The sequence below is a fragment of the Lycorma delicatula genome, chromosome 5 (genome assembly GCF_047948215.1).
Source record: "Lycorma delicatula isolate Av1 chromosome 5, ASM4794821v1, whole genome shotgun sequence".
Classification (NCBI taxonomy): domain Eukaryota; kingdom Metazoa; phylum Arthropoda; class Insecta; order Hemiptera; family Fulgoridae; genus Lycorma; species Lycorma delicatula.
This window is the reverse complement of record NC_134459.1, coordinates 165,074,233-165,094,245: the sequence shown is the minus strand read 5'-3', so window position 1 is coordinate 165,094,245 and position 20,013 is coordinate 165,074,233. Positions and strand designations below refer to the sequence as shown.

Below are 20,013 nucleotides of genomic sequence, written 5' to 3'. Positions count from 1 at the left end.
TATTATTATTGTTCAATGCTGATAATGGAAATCCCATAGCTAAGGTATTTTATTTAAATACTATTCTAGATTACATCCTTTTGAACTGGTTCCCCCTAAATTAACTGGACTATCAAAAATTCATAAATTGAACAACCCAAAGAAACTTTAATCAATTTTAAATGTGCCCCATGTTGTATTATATCCAACATAATAGATAAAATTCTTAGGAATTTAATGAATTTACCTAATAGTATAATCAGCAATTATGTCAGAAATATATTTACAGGGGTTTGAGAGTAAATTAGTACATGGATTCACTCATAAGTTTTAATACGGACATGGTATGTTGATGATATTCTCATTATATATAGCCCGGTAATAAACAGTGAGTATCAGTGAATATTAAACAAGTTAAACTCTTATAATGAAAATTTAAAATTCACATCTGAAATAGATAATAATAAAATGTTAAATTATTTAAATGTTAATATCAAAATAAACAAGGACAACCAAATTGAAAATTCAGTATATCAAAATCCTACGTCTAATAATATAACAATTTATAAAAAATCAAATCACCATTGGTCTTATAAAATTAACATTTATACAAATATGATTTATGGAGCAAATGCATACATAAATAACAAAGAAAAGTTAAGTAATGAAATAAACATTATTAAACATATAGCAACTGAAAATTGATACAATACTACTTTAATTAATAATATTTATTTAAAAATAGCTATCAAAACATAATATCTACCTTACCAACAATACATAATAAGACCCAAAAGGTTGAAAAATATACGTATATTTTTTCACTCATTTACTTTATATAAAGTATTTATATGCTAATAATATCATTGAAAACATTAGTAAAACTTACAATAAAGAAATGTTTAAACCAGCATACAAACCTAATAAACACATAATAAAATATTAAAAAAATACAATAATAATAATAATAAAATAAATATTTTGTGTGGAATTTATAAAATTAAATGTAATGATTGTGATGGTATTTATACAGGAAAAACAAATAGATACTTAAAAACTAGATTTCTTTAACATTATAGAAATTATAAAAATAATAAATTAGGTCTATTGAGGTTTATCTAATATGGCAGACCATCTAATAAACACTGAACATTCTATTTCTGACAGCACAAATTTATAAATGAATAAAAATAACATAAAATTAAATTTATTAGAAAAATATTACATTTACAAACTCAAACAAAATTTCAATTTGATAAACCATCAAACCGTATCCGAGGGAGACCGTCTTACAAAACTTGCAACAGATGTTTATTTATGATTTGTTAATTTGTCATAGTAATAAATAATTTATTATTTATGGTGTTTTTTTATGTTCTTCAGTTATTACTGTTGCTGTTTGGTTAATGTAAATGTTAACAATCCTTCTTCTTCTATATCTGTATTTGAACCCTAATTTTTTTTAAAATACTGAACATTTTATTCCAGTCTACGTTACCGAATGCCTTTTCTAGGTCTATAAATGCCAAGTATGTTGGTTTGTTTTTCTTTAATTAAGAATAGTTGAAAAAATGAAAATTTATTAATGATTTCAAATACTTACATATTTACTTTATTTTTCTACATAATCACAAACACTTTTCATATTGTGGAAACAAGCTTCTTCAAACCCACTGCATAAAATTCCATTGCCTGTGATTGTAATAATTTTTGCACTGAGATTTTCAACTCCTAATTTTCCTCAAATCATTGAGACACAAGCCAGTTTTTGAGGTGTAGGAAGAGATTGTAGTTACTGGGTACAAGATCAGGACTGTAAGGGAGATGATCAAAAATCTCCCATCTGGATTTTTGAATTGTTTCTGTTGTGCATGAAGTCGTGTGTGGATATGGGTTATTGTGAAGAACAATTTCTGTCTCGGCATTCCTTGTCGTTGGTTTTGAAAGGCATGATACAATTTAGAAAGTGTTTTGCAGAAGACTTGTGATGTGATGGATGTTTTAGTCATGGAACCATGAATGTTCATGGTTCCATGATTGGTTTCATCAAATCAGTCTGGACATTAGGCCTGCCACTTCTGTGTTCATCATGAACATTTGAACGCTTTCCTTAAGTTAACGACACCATTGCCTCACTTTTCCTTCATTCATTGTGGTAAGCCCATATGTTTCACACAATTGATGGTGAATTTCAGCAGCATTATGTCCTCTTGCATTTAGAGATCTATTCACTGATTGAACTTCACAACTGGCAGGATTTGTTTTACATCACTCATTATAATACACTACCTCGTAAAGGCAAACAACAATGACAGGCAATGTGGCGTTTACACGCGCAGAAGACCGCTTAAAGTTACTACGCAAAACCAGTCAGTGTTGCCAGTCGCTATTTATAACTCATCAGCCCATACTTTTACCTCATAATGAACCTTTCCGCAAGCATTTTGCCATAATTCACATCCTTTAATTCCCAGGATAGTCCTCTCTGATGTTACAGAACCATCAAGTATCAATTTTATCTATTGGAACATATTTTTTGTATAATTTTTTTATATTACGTTTTAATGTAAACTTCATGTAAGTTTGTTTCTTTTATTTTAGCTGTTATTCAGCTTGGACATTCAAGTAGATGGCCAGAAAATGTTGAAGCTATTAGGAAAATTCATGCAGCATTTGTTATTGAAATAGCCAAGGCATTAAAAGAACAGTGCAATTTGTTAACACAAGTTTTCCCTGATCATGTAAGAATATTCAAAGTAAGTTAAAAAAGTAGTAATGAGAAGTTACTATAATTAAGGGATGCTAGAAAAGGGACTTTAATTGTTGTATCTTCTTTTAAAACTAATGTTATATATTCATTCTGTGTCATAGAGTGGTAATATAGAATATTTCATATTCTTAAAATTGAAGTATATTCTAAGACATTATGTTACTAAAGATAAGAATAATCCAAATGTTGACAAGTTAAGATTTTATTTTTATGTACTTTAATATTAAATTGCATTATTTAAATTGTTCCTGTTATATGTTGAAACACATATATTTTCTAAATGTTAGCTATAATGTCAGCCAAATTTTTGTCCTGTTTTTATTATCACATGATGATAAAAAAATATTGTTATGAATTTAGCAAGTTTTGTTTTATATATTGTAATGTTTTATACATTTCTGTTTATGCTGTGGATCATGTAAAATATTAATTTATTAATATAAAGTTTGTGATAATTTCTGGAATTGTTATGTTTTCTAATTTATGGATCTGTAAATACGAAACTAATATTAGTTTTAGTAAACGATTAATTTTAGTTTTTTAGTTTGATTAATTAACTTTTTAGTTTATTTCTTAATTTTTGTACCAGTGGTGTTGAATTGATTAATTAAGAGAACAATTGGATTAAAATTTTATGTTATATTTCCTTCTCAGTTGCATTTATTTTAAAGTTATTTATTGAATAGTGCTTTATTGTATTTAAAATGAATTATCTAATAATATGCAAGCAGCGAAAACATTTAATAAACTTGGTTGTGACGTAAGTGTTCTGCATCCTCCAACTTGAAGCAGCATTTAAAAGGTTTAGAAATATCACACTGTACTGATTTTCAAGGAAAAATTCATGTATTTCAAATTTATATGTGTTAAGGATGTGAAGCAATGATTACTGGAAGTTGATTTCATTTCTAACTTGTAAATCATGATCAAAATCACAATTTTATCTGTAACTGGTTTGTATCTTTATTAGTCACAGAAATAATAGATCTGGATACTGAAAAAAAATTATTGAAAGTATTTATAATTATAAACATTTTCAATTTAATTTGGAATATATTACTTTTTTATGAACATTTTATTACTGCTCTTCATTTAATACATCTATTTTGTTGATTATTTTTCATTTTGTACTGGAATCTGTTTGTCTTTTGCTAAGCTTTTCCTATATTCTTAAAAAATCTTTTAAACAAAAAGTGATTCTTCCTAAGAATTTATGAATTTTCCTTACAATTTACAAAGACCTTTTTTATGGTTAGATGTATGATATTTTTAGTCTTTTTAGTTCATCATACGTATTTATTTGGAATTTTAGAAACCAAAAAACACGTGTTTTTTTTTTACTGTAAGCACTCTTTTTTACCTTACCTTTTGCTTATCATGGCCTATGCCAGTTCCTTTTTTTTTCATAGTTTTATCAAGAAGTACATTTCTTGATTTTGAATTTTATCAAATTGCTTTTTCACAGTCATCATTTTTGATGGCTTACTCATCTATATTTTATGAGTAAATAAGAATAAAACTATAAAACAGAGAAAAATCAACTTCTAAAAAATGCAATTAAAACTATGACATTTTTCAGTTCTTTATTAATTGTCAACCTTTTGACATTGGCACTAGAATAATAGTCAGTAAGAGTGGTAATTATTTTTAATTAGACATGCACTTCAAAAGGTTTGCACATTCTTAAAACATTATTATTTTTTAAAAATATTCTTAAGTTTATTTTCGGTTATACTTTATTTTTACCTGTTATATCATTGAACACTCCTTTCATTTTTAGCACATGCCATTTTTGTAATAATAACAGTAATAATACAATAAAATATCATTAGCACATTTTATAGGTAGGTGTTATTATTTAAGTATTATTATTTTGTTTTGTAAATGATAGATATGTATGTATAAATGGTGTTTGTTTACAGGATGGATATATTTTCAAACTGAGAGTTGTTTATCCTAGGGAAATAGCCTTGATGAAAGAAATCAAAACTTCTGAAGGACTTATTGCATACAGAGACACGACTGAATCTCTCAAAATGGAACAACACTTGTTACATTTACCAAAACTGACAGGAACCTTACATGGGTAATTCATGTAAAATTACTTTCACTTTGTAAAAAGCACATTTTATTGTTTTAATTTTTCTTCTACTAGTGTTTTTTTTAAATTTAATAACTTATTTTTTATTGATTTATATGTGTTCCTAGTTATATCATTTTATTGTGTATTCATCAATATTATTACAACAGATCAAAAAATATACACTAAACCTAAAATCGCAAAATTTTACTTTAAAGATATTTACTAGGATTTTTTATTCTACTGTATAAACATAATCAAGATTAGTCAGACCAGTTACCTCAATAGCTCTGTTAGTTCATCTCTGATTACAAAACAGAGGTCCTGGGTTTGATTCCCAACCAGAGTTAGGATTTAACAATGAGGTAAGAACTATCTTTCAAGGTCTATGTATTAATTACTAAAAGTTGTACTGAAGTCTCTCTCCTTTATGGATTACTCTGCGTTCTTTTTATTTGACATTTTAGACTGTCTTGCAGCTTGGTGAGATCATGTCCTTGGTTTCTACCGTCATTCTGAATTGTTGAATTAATTCTATAAAATTTGTTTTGATTTTTTTATCTTGTTTTTTATTTAACAGCTATTTTGATACAATTACTATCTTTTATATACACATTAAGGTTATTTTGATTTTAAAATATATTTAAGCAGGTTTTTTTTTAACACAGTAACTTTGTTATCATTAACAGTTATTGGCATAAACCTATAGTGCCAGCAGAGTAGCAGTCAGTTATCTACAAAAGAAAGCTCCATTGTTTTGGTTGATTTATTAACCAGTTTATTAAGTGTGGCTTTTGTTATTGCTATACTTATTCCTTTCATTTTCATAATAGTAAATGCCATGAATTGTTTTTGTTGTTGTAAAAGTATCAGGTTATAACATAAGCAATTAACTTATCTCTAAGGGCCCTTGCCTGTTATTCATAAATAAATTAAACTAATTAACTCTTTCATGTGTCTCTTAATAACTTGTATTTCCCTGATCAAATGGCTCCTCCCTAACAACGTACAAGATACATTCCTTATTTTAATATGTTTTCATAATTATCTAAAGAATGAACATTTTTCTAGTTTTAATCTATGGATATATTATCTATATAAAAAATATCATCTTAGATTACTTACTACATCAGCTACATTTTTGGTTGTTATGGTAGATTTCTTATAATTTGATATTACAGATATAATAAAACTTATTTTTTACAACAATGAATGCAAAAAAAAAATATAAGTTCCATTAGCAGTTTTAAATTTTTTCTGCTTCAAAAAATGCATTTTGCTTGCTTCATCGAAAGCCAATGAGAGAGATGTTATTTTTTTAATTTCTCACTTAAATGTTCTCCCATTTAAATTAATTTTTGTATTTCATGACAGAAAGCTTTTTATGTGCAAGTCTCATCTCAAAACAAATCAGAAATTGTCTAGTTTTTTTTTAATAATTGGTTAAGAAGCATTGTTCCATCGCCTCTGAGTCATTTAATGGCATAATCCTGGTGTCTGTTTCTGTAAATTTATAGTGATTTAGGATTAGCAACCATTTTTAAATTAAGTAAAATTTAAAACCACCTATACTTGGTTATAATGCAAATAGTTTAAATTGTAAATATGGCTTATTAGGTCACCAATTCAGTGTCCAATGCATCTGTCCAAATACTAAAACTAGCTTTTAGTTAGTAGTATAAAATAAATTAAGTTTCAGCTAATTGTATTATCACTATCATCATGGAACCAGATGGCAGATTGTTCAGGGATACCTCAGTTGTGGCTGCTTTCCAGATTGCTGGAAGACAGCTCTAGTTAGGGAGCTTCTAAACAGAAGGAACTTAGTAAGATTAACATTTATTGGCTGATTAGCCTCTGGCCATCCCTTGGTAATTTGCTTAAGCAGTTGAATGAGAAAAGCTCCAAGGAACACATTGGATATTATTCAAGATTGAAGCTGGTACAGTTACATGAAAGAGGCAGGGACTAAGGATTGTATTATTACAATCCTGTATGACAGAAAGCACCACATTATCAACGTAGTGTTGCTTTCATGTCTTGGAAATTTTTATTCATATCAATTGATTCCTTCACTTGGAGTTTCCAAACACAGCTGGAAGTACACGGATTTAGAGAGTACGGTGATGTGTCAATAGCGGCACCACTAACAACTACTACTAGCACTATGTTACAATGGAGGTTACTTTCCAAACTGCCCTTCTACATTTGAAACAGTCTAAGCAAGATTTGTGCATAAATGGAGTTTACTCTCTAGGATATATACTTATGGAGCCTTTGTAATAATTATTGCATAGAAGGGATTTATTGGAGTAGTTCATAAAAGAGTAACAGAACTACAGATCCATCCAGAAAATTTAACAATTTTCATTGCGTTATCTACCAACAAAATTTGTTTGCAAAATTGATTAAATTCACAAATCTTAAGGAAATTGTAGTAGCCAGTATTATCTTCTTATCTTTTTTTCCTGTTTAGTCTCCGGTAACTACCGTTTAGATAATACTTCAGAGGATGATATGTATGAGTGTAAATGAAGTGTAGTCTTGTACATTCTCAGTTCGACCATTCCTGAGATGTGTGATTAATTGAATCCCAACCACCAAAGAACCCCGTTATCCACGATCTAGTATTCAAATCCGTGTAAAAATATCTGGCTTTACTAGGACTTGAACGCTGGAACTCTCGACTTCCAAATCAGCTGATTTGGGAAGACGCGTTCACCACTAGACCAACCCGGTGGGTAGCCAGTATTATCTATATTTAGTCATGTGCACTTAATAATTACTACCAATTCAAGGAGTATTTGGCAGGCCTATTTTCGTATTGTGAAGTGTAAATGTAAATATGGTTGAGTAAAAGTAAAATGTTAAAATGATTTTGTGATCTGTGACAAGACATTGCAAATTTTATGGATATAAAAAGAAACACAATCAAATAAAAGGTACTGAGTGGAGTGTGTGATTTAACATACCTTTTATATGTCATCGGATACCTAAATGAAGTGAATCTTAAGTTCAGTTCTTTACCAACAAGGATAATTGATGTAATAATTATCCTTGTTTTGCAAAAACAAGGATAACCGGTTCATGAGTTGCATGGACATGTCAAAACATTTTGTAATAAACTAAGATTGTTGGAGAGTCAGAAAAGAGCTAAAAATTATCATTTTCGTACTTTAGCAACTAATAAAAATATCCCTTATTGTTATGGAGAGATGAACTGAAGATGATTCAAGGTTTGCTGACTTCCAAAATAAAGACTTCACGTACACTATGTTTGCTCGTCTGATGGATGCTGAAGTAAGTAATGTGCCAGGAAACCTACAGATTTAATGTTAGAGAGCTTTAGGTAGATTTAATACTAAAATCACTATTTAACTATGGATTTTTATGAATTTATTAAGTGGTGGGGGGGAAATATACAAATTTATACACCTTTTAATAAAAATCATTAATTAGTCTTTTTGGCAGCACATTTATATGTATGAACACTTTTTCCAAGAATGAAATTGTAAATTCAATTAATTAAATATTTAGACAATCACAGGTGAAAACCTTGAAAATTATATGTGATTTTCCTTAAGTAATATTAACATCAATATTGATAGTCTCATAGTTCAAGTACAAGACCAGTTTCCTTCATATTACATTTTTGTATCATTCATTATATTATAAAATTATGTAGAGCTTTATACCAAAGTATTATATAATAAATAAATTAAAAATGAAATATTGCAGTAGCAACTGTTTTAATTTACTTAATATATTAATTTGTTTTATTTAATAACTTGGTCCAGTTCTTGACTCGCAGACAATGATCATTTGGTTCCTAAATTGTAAATGATTGTCCATGCCTGTCTTAAAGTACAATACGTAAAGTTCAAGTTAAATGAAATGCTTACAGTCTGATTCTTGTGATGAAGTCTGGATCCTTATCGGCTGTTCTTTTCATATATTTGCGGTGCTCTACTCTATAATCTTTTTGATCGACAGTCAGTGTGTGCAGTACAAAGCAAGCACAGACCTTTTGTTTTCCTAAATCTTTTTTTAAAATGAGCTGGACAGTGAATTTTGGAATGCCAGTGAGCTCTTCGATGAGTGTTGCAGACACACAATGATTATTTCAAAGAATTTCAGTCACTTTTTGAATGTTTTTTTCAGTTAAAATTGTTATCGATGGACTTGGCCATTCAATGCATCTTCAATGGATCTTCATTCTTCGGCATCTTCAATGCTCTGTATGCTGTCACAAAATCTTGCAAATCATTTTAAAATGTTCTTACAGCTCATTGGCCGACTACCATAAACAGTCTGAATCATTTCAAAAGTTTCTGTAGCACTTTAACCTAACTTATAACAAAATCTATTGCTAGCAGATTGTTCTGTTCCATTGTTGTTTTTTCAACTGACATTTGAAATGTTACGTCATTCCAACTAAACAAGAGATTTTTTGTATAATCTTTTTAAGACTCGAATTATTCGTCTGTACTGTTACATTATATTTAAATTCTATTATGTAAACCACCTAGCATAGAATATTAGATAAAGACATATCATCTTACCTTAATTTTTTATGAAAGTACTTTTGTGGGATCTTGTGTCCTTAGTCAGGATTGAAATAATTTTATTATTGAACGATATAAATTTAAAAGTAAAATGCCAAAAATATGAAAACTGAGTATTAATTTGCGCAAGTACTGCTATCTGTTGTAGTTTTTATAAGACCGTCTCCCTCAAATACTGTCTGATGGTTTATCAAATTGAAACTTTGTTTGTATTTATATACGTAATATTTTTTAGTATATTTAATTTTATGTTAACTTTATTAATTTCTAAATTTGTGTTAATATCAGAAAAAGATTGTTTATTAGATGTTGCCATATTAGATAACCTAATATATTTTTGTAATTTCCATAATGTTCAAGAAATCCAGTGTTAAAGGAGATATTTGTTTTTCCTATATAAATACAATCACAATCATTACATTTAATTTTATAAACTCCACTCATAGTTTATTTTATTATTATTATTATTATTATTATTGTTCAATGCTGATAATGGAAATCCCATAGCTAAGGTATTTTATTTAAATACTATTCTAGATTACATCCTTTTGAACTGGTTCCCCCTAAATTAACTGGACTATCAAAAATTCATAAATTGAACAACCCAAAGAAACTTTAATCAATTTTAAATGTGCCCCATGTTGTATTATATCCAACATAATAGATAAAATTCTTAGGAATTTAATGAATTTACCTAATAGTATAATCAGCAATTATGTCAGAAATATATTTACAGGGGTTTGAGAGTAAATTAGTACATGGATTCACTCATAAGTTTTAATACGGACATGGTATGTTGATGATATTCTCATTATATATAGCCCGGTAATAAACAGTGAGTATCAGTGAATATTAAACAAGTTAAACTCTTATAATGAAAATTTAAAATTCACATCTGAAATAGATAATAATAAAATGTTAAATTATTTAAATGTTAATATCAAAATAAACAAGGACAACCAAATTGAAAATTCAGTATATCAAAATCCTACGTCTAATAATATAACAATTTATAAAAAATCAAATCACCATTGGTCTTATAAAATTAACATTTATACAAATATGATTTATGGAGCAAATGCATACATAAATAACAAAGAAAAGTTAAGTAATGAAATAAACATTATTAAACATATAGCAACTGAAAATTGATACAATACTACTTTAATTAATAATATTTATTTAAAAATAGCTATCAAAACATAATATCTACCTTACCAACAATACATAATAAGACCCAAAAGGTTGAAAAATATACGTATATTTTTTCACTCATTTACTTTATATAAAGTATTTATATGCTAATAATATCATTGAAAACATTAGTAAAACTTACAATAAAGAAATGTTTAAACCAGCATACAAACCTAATAAACACATAATAAAATATTAAAAAAATACAATAATAATAATAATAAAATAAATATTTTGTGTGGAATTTATAAAATTAAATGTAATGATTGTGATGGTATTTATACAGGAAAAACAAATAGATACTTAAAAACTAGATTTCTTTAACATTATAGAAATTATAAAAATAATAAATTAGGTCTATTGAGGTTTATCTAATATGGCAGACCATCTAATAAACACTGAACATTCTATTTCTGACAGCACAAATTTATAAATGAATAAAAATAACATAAAATTAAATTTATTAGAAAAATATTACATTTACAAACTCAAACAAAATTTCAATTTGATAAACCATCAAACCGTATCCGAGGGAGACCGTCTTACAAAACTTGCAACAGATGTTTATTTATGATTTGTTAATTTGTCATAGTAATAAATAATTTATTATTTATGGTGTTTTTTTATGTTCTTCAGTTATTACTGTTGCTGTTTGGTTAATGTAATTGTTAACAATCCTTCTTCTTCTATATCTGTATTTGAACCCTAATTTTTTTTAAAATACTGAACATTTTATTCCAGTCTACGTTACCGAATGCCTTTTCTAGGTCTATAAATGCCAAGTATGTTGGTTTGTTTTTCTTTAATTAAGAATAGTTGAAAAAATGAAAATTTATTAATGATTTCAAATACTTACATATTTACTTTATTTTTCTACATAATCACAAACACTTTTCATATTGTGGAAACAAGCTTCTTCAAACCCACTGCATAAAATTCCATTGCCTGTGATTGTAATAATTTTTGCACTGAGATTTTCAACTCCTAATTTTCCTCAAATCATTGAGACACAAGCCAGTTTTTGAGGTGTAGGAAGAGATTGTAGTTACTGGGTGCAAGATCAGGACTGTAAGGGAGATGATCAAAAATCTCCCATCTGGATTTTTGAATTGTTTCTGTTGTGCATGAAGTCGTGTGTGGATATGGGTTATTGTGAAGAACAATTTCTGTCTCGGCATTCCTTGTCGTTGGTTTTGAAAGGCATGATACAATTTAGAAAGTGTTTTGCAGAAGACTTGTGATGTGATGGATGTTTTAGTCATGGAACCATGAATGTTCATGGTTCCATGATTGGTTTCATCAAATCAGTCTGGACATTAGGCCTGCCACTTCTCTGTTCATCATGAACATTTGAACGCTTTCCTTAAGTTAACGACACCATTGCCTCACTTTTCCTTCATTCATTGTGGTAAGCCCATATGTTTCACACAATTGATGGTGAATTTCAGCAGCATTATGTCCTCTTGCATTTAGAGATCTATTCACTGATTGAACTTCACAACTGGCAGGATTTGTTTTACATCACTCATTATAATACACTACCTCGTAAAGGCAAACAACAATGACAGGCAATGTGGAGTTTACACGCGCAGAAGACCGCTTAAAGTTACTACGCAAAACCAGTCAGTGTTGCCAGTCGCTATTTATAACTCATCAGCCCATACTTTTACCTCATAATGAACCTTTCCGCAAGCATTTTGCCATAATTCACATCCTTTAATTCCCAGGATAGTCCTCTCTGATGTTACAGAACCATCAAGTATCAATTTTATCTATTGGAACATATTTTTTGTATAATTTTTTTATATTACGTTTTAATGTAAACTTCATGTAAGTTTGTTTCTTTTATTTTAGCTGTTATTCAGCTTGGACATTCAAGTAGATGGCCAGAAAATGTTGAAGCTATTAGGAGAATTCATGCAGCATTTGTTATTGAAATAGCCAAGGCATTAAAAGAACAGTGCAATTTGTTAACACAAGTTTTCCCTGATCATGTAAGAATATTCAAAGTAAGTTAAAAAAGTAGTAATGAGAAGTTACTATAATTAAGGGATGCTAGAAAAGGGACTTTAATTGTTGTATCTTCTTTTAAAACTAATGTTATATATTCATTCTGTGTCATAGAGTGGTAATATAGAATATTTCATATTCTTAAAATTGAAGTATATTCTAAGACATTATGTTACTAAAGATAAGAATAATCCAAATGTTGACAAGTTAAGATTTTATTTTTATGTACTTTAATATTAAATTGCATTATTTAAATTGTTCCTGTTATATGTTGAAACACATATATTTTCTAAATGTTAGCTATAATGTCAGCCAAATTTTTGTCCTGTTTTTATTATCACATGATGATAAAAAAATATTGTTATGAATTTAGCAAGTTTTGTTTTATATATTGTAATGTTTTATACATTTCTGTTTATGCTGTGGATCATGTAAAATATTAATTTATTAATATAAAGTTTGTGATAATTTCTGGAATTGTTATGTTTTCTAATTTATGGATCTGTAAATACGAAACTAATATTAGTTTTAGTAAACGATTAATTTTAGTTTTTTAGTTTGATTAATTAACTTTTTAGTTTATTTCTTAATTTTTGTACCAGTGGTGTTGGATTGATTAATTAAGAGAACAATTGGATTAAAATTTTATGTTATATTTCCTTCTCAGTTGCATTTATTTTAAAGTTATTTATTGAATAGTGCTTTATTGTATTTAAAATGAATTATCTAATAATATGCAAGCAGCGAAAACATTTAATAAACTTGGTTGTGACGTAAGTGTTCTGCATCCTCCAACTTGAAGCAGCATTTAAAAGGTTTAGAAATATCACACTGTACTGATTTTCAAGGAAAAATTCATGTATTTCAAATTTATATGTGTTAAGGATGTGAAGCAATGATTACTGGAAGTTGATTTCATTTCTAACTTGTAAATCATGATCAAAATCACAATTTTATCTGTAACTGGTTTGTATCTTTATTAGTCACAGAAATAATAGATCTGGATACTGAAAAAAAATTATTGAAAGTATTTATAATTATAAACATTTTCAATTTAATTTGGAATATATTACTTTTTTATGAACATTTTATTACTGCTCTTCATTTAATACATCTATTTTGTTGATTATTTTTCATTTTGTACTGGAATCTGTTTGTCTTTTGCTAAGCTTTTCCTATATTCTTAAAAAATCTTTTAAACAAAAAGTGATTCTTCCTAAGAATTTATGAATTTTCCTTACAATTTACAAAGACCTTTTTTATGGTTAGATGTATGATATTTTTAGTCTTTTTAGTTCATCATACGTATTTATTTGGAATTTTAGAAACCAAAAAACACGTGTTTTTTTTTTTACTGTAAGCACTCTTTTTTACCTTACCTTTTGCTTATCATGGCCTATGCCAGTTCCTTTTTTTTTCATAGTTTTATCAAGAAGTACATTTCTTGATTTTGAATTTTATCAAATTGCTTTTTCACAGTCATCATTTTTGATTGCTTACTCATCTATATTTTATGAGTAAATAAGAATAAAACTATAAAACAGAGAAAAATCAACTTCTAAAAAATGCAATTAAAACTATGACATTTTTCAGTTCTTTATTAATTGTCAACCTTTTGACATTGGCACTAGAATAATGGTCAGTAATAGTGGTAATTATTTTTAATTAGACATGCACTTCCAAAGGTTTGCACATTCTTAAAACATTATTATTTTTTAAAAATATTCTTATGTTTATTTTCGGTTATACTTTATTTTTACCTGTTATACCATTGTACACTCCTTTCATTTTTAGCACATGCCATTTTTGTAATAACAACAGTAATAATACAATAAAATATCATTAGCACATTTTATAGGTAGGTGTTATTATTTAAGTATTATTATTTTGTTTTGTAAATGATAGATATGTATGTATAAATGCTGTTTGTTTACAGGATGGATATATTTTCAAACTGAGAGTTGTTTATCCTAGGGAAATAGCGTTGATGAAAGAAATCAAAACTTCTGAAGGACTTATTGCATACAGAGACACGACTGAATCTCTCAAAATGGAACAACACTTGTTACATTTACCAAAACTGACAGGAACCTTACATGGGTAATTCATGTAAAATTACTTTCACTTTGTAAAAAGCACATTTTATTGTTTTAATTTTTCTTCTACTAGTGTTTTTTTTAAATTTAATAACGTATTTTTTATTGATTTATATGTGTTCCTAGTTATATCATTTTATTGTGTATTCATCAATATTATTACAACAGATCAAAAAATATACACTAAACCTAAAATCGCAAAATTTTACTTTAAAGATATTTACTAGGATTTTTTATTCTACTGTATAAACATAATCAAGATTAGTCAGACCAGTTACCTCAATAGCTCTGTTAGTTCATCTCTGATTACAAAACAGAGGTCCTGGGTTTGATTCCCAACCAGAGTTAGGATTTAACAATGAGGTAAGAACTATCTTTCAAGGTCTATGTATTAATTACTAAAAGTTGTACTGAAGTCTCTCTCCTTTATGGATTACTCTGCGTTCTTTTTATTTGACATTTTAGACTGTCTTGCAGCTTGGTGAGATCATGTCCTTGGTTTCTACCGTCATTCTGATTTGTTGAATTAATTCTGTAAAATTTGTTTTGATTTTTTTATCTTGTTTTTTATTTAACAGCTATTTTGATACAATTACTATCTTTTATATACACATTAAGGTTATTTTGATTTTAAAATATATTTAAGCAGGTTTTTTTTTAACACAGTAACTTTGTTATCATTAACAGTTATTGGCATAAACCTATAGTGCCAGCAGAGTAGCAGTCAGTTATCTACAAAAGAAAGCTCCATTGTTTTGGTTGATTTATTAACCAGTTTATTAAGTGTGGCTTTTGTTATTGCTATACTTATTCCTTTCATTTTCATAATAGTAAATGCCATGAATTGTTTTTGTTGTTGTAAAAGTATCAGGTTATAACATAAGCAATTAACTTATCTCTAAGGGCCCTTGCCTGTTATTCATAAATAAATTAAACTAATTAACTCTTTCATGTGTCTCTAATTATCTTGTATTTCCCTGATCAAATGGCTCCTCCCTAACAACGTACAAGATACATTCCTTATTTTAATATGTTTTCATAATTATCTAAAGAATAAACATTTTTCTAGTTTTAATCTATGGATATATTATCTATATAAAAAATATCATCTTAGATCAGCTACATTTTTGGTTGTTATGGTAGATTTCTTATAATTTGATATTACAGATATAATAAAACTTATTTTTTACAACAATGAATGCAAAAAAAAAATATAAGTTCCATTAGCAGTTTTAAATTTTTTCTGCTTCAAAAAATGCATTTTGCTTGCTTCATCGAAAGCCAATGAGAGAGATGTTATTTTTTTAATTTCTCACTTAAATGTTCTCCCATTTAAATTAATTTTTGTATTTCATGACAGAAAGCTTTTTATGTGCAAGTCTCATCTCAAAACAAATCAGAAATTGTCTAGTTTTTTTTTAATAATTGGTTAAGAAGCATTGTTCCATCGCCTCTGAGTCATTTAATGGCATAATCCTGGTGTCTGTTTCTGTAAATTTATAGTGATTTAGGATTAGCAACCATTTTTAAATTAAGTAAAATTTAAAATCACCTATACTTGGTTATAATGCAAATAGTTTAAATTGTAAATATGGCTTATTAGGTCACCAATTCAGTGTCCAATGCATCTGTCCAAATACTAAAACTAGCTTTTAGTTAGTAGTATAAAATAAATTAAGTTTCAGCTAATTGTATTATCACTATCATCATGGAACCAGATGGCAGATTGTTCAGGGATACCTCAGTTGTGGCTGCTTTCCAGATTGCTGGAAGACAGCTCTAGTTAGGGAGCTTCTAAACAGAAGGAACTTAGTAAGATTAACATTTATTGGCTGATTAGCCTCTGGCCATCCCTTGGTAATTTGCTTAAGCAGTTGAATGAGAAAAGCTCCAAGGAACACATTGGATATTATTCAAGATTGAAGCTGGTACAGTTACATGAAAGAGGCAGGGACTAAGGATTGTATTATTACAATCCTGTATGACAGAAAGCACCACATTATCAACGTAGTGTTGCTTTCATGTCTTGGAAATTTTTATTCATATCAATTGATTCCTTCACTTGGAGTTTCCAAACACAGCTGGAAGTACACGGATTTAGAGAGTACGGTGATGTGTCAATAGCGGCACCACTAACAACTACTACTAGCACTATGTTACAATGGAGGTTACTTTCCAAACTGCCCTTCTACATTTGAAACAGTCTAAGCAAGATTTGTGCATAAATGGAGTTTACTCTCTAGGATATATACTTATGGAGCCTTTGTAATAATTATTGCATAGAAGGGATTTATTGGAGTAGTTCATAAAAGAGTAACAGAACTACAGATCCATCCAGAAAATTTAACAATTTTCATTGCGTTATCTACCAACAAAATTTGTTTGCAAAATTGATTAAATTCACAAATCTTAAGGAAATTGTAGTAGCCAGTATTATCTTCTTATCTTTTTTTCCTGTTTAGTCTCCGGTAACTACCGTTTAGATAATACTTCAGAGGATGATATGTATGAGTGTAAATGAAGTGTAGTCTTGTACATTCTCAGTTCGACCATTCCTGAGATGTGTGATTAATTGAATCCCAACCACCAAAGAACCCCGTTATCCACGATCTAGTATTCAAATCCGTGTAAAAATATCTGGCTTTACTAGGACTTGAACGCTGGAACTCTCGACTTCCAAATCAGCTGATTTGGGAAGACGCGTTCACCACTAGACCAACCCGGTGGGTAGCCAGTATTATCTATATTTAGTCATGTGCACTTAATAATTACTACCAATTCAAGGAGTATTTGGCAGGCCTATTTTCGTATTGTGAAGTGTAAATGTAAATATGGTTGAGTAAAAGTAAAATGTTAAAATGATTTTGTGATCTGTGACAAGACATTGCAAATTTTATGGATATAAAAAGAAACACAATCAAATAAAAGGTACTGAGTGGAGTGTGTGATTTAACATACCTTTTATATGTCATCGGATACCTAAATGAAGTGAATCTTAAGTTCAGTTCTTTACCAACAAGGATAATTGATGTAATAATTATCCTTGTTTTGCAAAAACAAGGATAACCGGTTCATGAGTTGCATGGACATGTCAAAACATTTTGTAATAAACTAAGATTGTTGGAGAGTCAGAAAAGAGCTAAAAATTATCATTTTCGTACTTTAGCAACTAATAAAAATATCCCTTATTGTTATGGAGAGATGAACTGAAGATGATTCAAGGTTTGCTGACTTCCAAAATAAAGACTTCACGTACACTATGTTTGCTCGTCTGATGGATGCTGAAGTAAGTAATGTGCCAGGAAACCTACAGATTTAATGTTAGAGAGCTTTAGGTAGATTTAATACTAAAATCACTATTTAACTATGGATTTTTATGAATTTATTAAGTGGTGGGGGGGAAATATACAAATTTATACACCTTTTAATAAAAATCATTAATTAGTCTTTTTGGCAGCACATTTATATGTATGAACACTTTTTCCAAGAATGAAATTGTAAATTCAATTAATTAAATATTTAGACAATCACAGGTGAAAACCTTGAAAATTATATGTGATTTTCCTTAAGTAATATTAACATCAATATTGATAGTCTCATAGTTCAAGTACAAGACCAGTTTCCTTCATATTACATTTTTGTATCATTCATTATATTATAAAATTATGTAGAGCTTTATACCAAAGTATTATATAATAAATAAATTAAAAATGAAATATTGCAGTAGCAACTGTTTTAATTTACTTAATATATTAATTTGTTTTATTTAATAACTTGGTCCAGTTCTTGACTCGCAGACAATGATCATTTGGTTCCTAAATTGTAAATGATTGTCCATGCCTGTCTTAAAGTACAATACGTAAAGTTCAAGTTAAATGAAATGCTTACAGTCTGATTCTTGTGATGAAGTCTGGATCCTTATCGGCTGTTCTTTTCATATATTTGCGGTGCTCTACTCTATAATCTTTTTGATCGACAGTCAGTGTGTGCAGTACAAAGCAAGCACAGACCTTTTGTTTTCCTAAATCTTTTTTTAAAATAAGCTGGACAGTGAATTTTGGAATGCCAGTGAGCTCTTCGATGAGTCTTGCAGACACACAATGATTATTTCAAAGAATTTCAGTCACTTTTTGAATGTTTTTTTCAGTTAAAATTGTTATCGATGGACTTGGCCATTCAATGCATCTTCAATGGATCTTCATTCTTCGGCATCTTCAATGCTCTGTATGCTGTCACAAAATCTTGCAAATCATTTTAAAATGTTCTTACAGCTCATTGGCCGACTACCATAAACAGTCTGAATCATTTCAAAAGTTTCTGTAGCACTTTAACCTAACTTATAACAAAATCTATTGCTAGCAGATTGTTCTGTTCCATTGTTGTTTTTTCAACTGACATTTGAAATGTTACGTCATTCCAACTAAACAAGAGATTTTTTGTATAATCTTTTTAAGACTCGAATTATTCGTCTGTACTGTTACATTATATTTAAATTCTATTATGTAAACCACCTAGCATAGAATATTAGATAAAGACATATCATCTTACCTTAATTTTTTATGAAAGTACTTTTGTGGGATCTTGTGTCCTTAGTCAGGATTGAAATAATTTTATTATTGAACGATATAAATTTAAAAGTAAAATGCCAAAAATATGAAAACTGAGTATTAATTTGCGCAAGTACTGCTATCTGTTGTAGTTTTTATAAGACCGTCTCCCTCAAATACTGTCTGATGGTTTATCAAATTGAAACTTTGTTTGTATTTATATACGTAATATTTTTTAGTATATTTAATTTTATATTAACTTTATTAATTTCTAAATTTGGGTTAATATCAGAAAAAGATTGTTTATTAGATGTTGCCATATTAGATAACCTAATTTATTTTTGTAATTTCCATAATGTTCAAGAAATCCAGTGTTAAAGAAGATATTTGTTTTTCCTATATAAATACAATCACAATCATTACATTTAATTTTATAAACTCCACTCATAGTTTATTTTATTATTATTATTATTATTATTATTATTATTGTTCAATGCTGATAATGGAAATCCCATAGCTAAGGTATTTTATTTAAATACTATTCTAGATTACATCCTTTTGAACTGGTTCCCCCTAAATTAACTGGACTATCAAAAATTCATAAATTGAACATCCCAAAGAAACTTAATCAATTTTAAATGTGCCCCATGTTGTATTATATCCAACATAATAGATAAAATTCTTAGGAATTTAATGAATTTACCTAATAGTATAATCAGCAATTATGTCAGAAATATATTTACAGGGGTTTGAGAGTAAATTAGTACATGGA

The 20,013-nt window shown here is 28.3% G+C and overlaps 1 protein-coding gene across 9 annotated transcripts in view; it reads left to right on the top strand.

Annotated features, from left to right (window-relative positions):
• Positions 1 to 20,013, top strand: part of LOC142325561 (nucleolar protein 6-like) — a 102,824-nt gene that overhangs the window by 58,723 nt on the left and 24,088 nt on the right. For 4 of the 9 annotated variants that reach the window (XM_075367459.1, XM_075367461.1, XM_075367457.1 and 1 more), the window contains exon 1: positions 14,561 to 14,698. In XM_075367459.1, coding sequence (XP_075223574.1) covers positions 14,695 to 14,698 — 4 coding nt within the window. In that variant the 5' untranslated portion in view covers positions 14,561 to 14,694. Of the gene's footprint in view, positions 1 to 2,580; positions 2,736 to 4,671; positions 4,845 to 12,442; positions 12,598 to 14,534; positions 14,699 to 20,013 lie in introns of those variants that run through there. The other 5 variants (XM_075367453.1, XM_075367454.1, XM_075367455.1 and 2 more) reach the window with 3 other exon arrangements.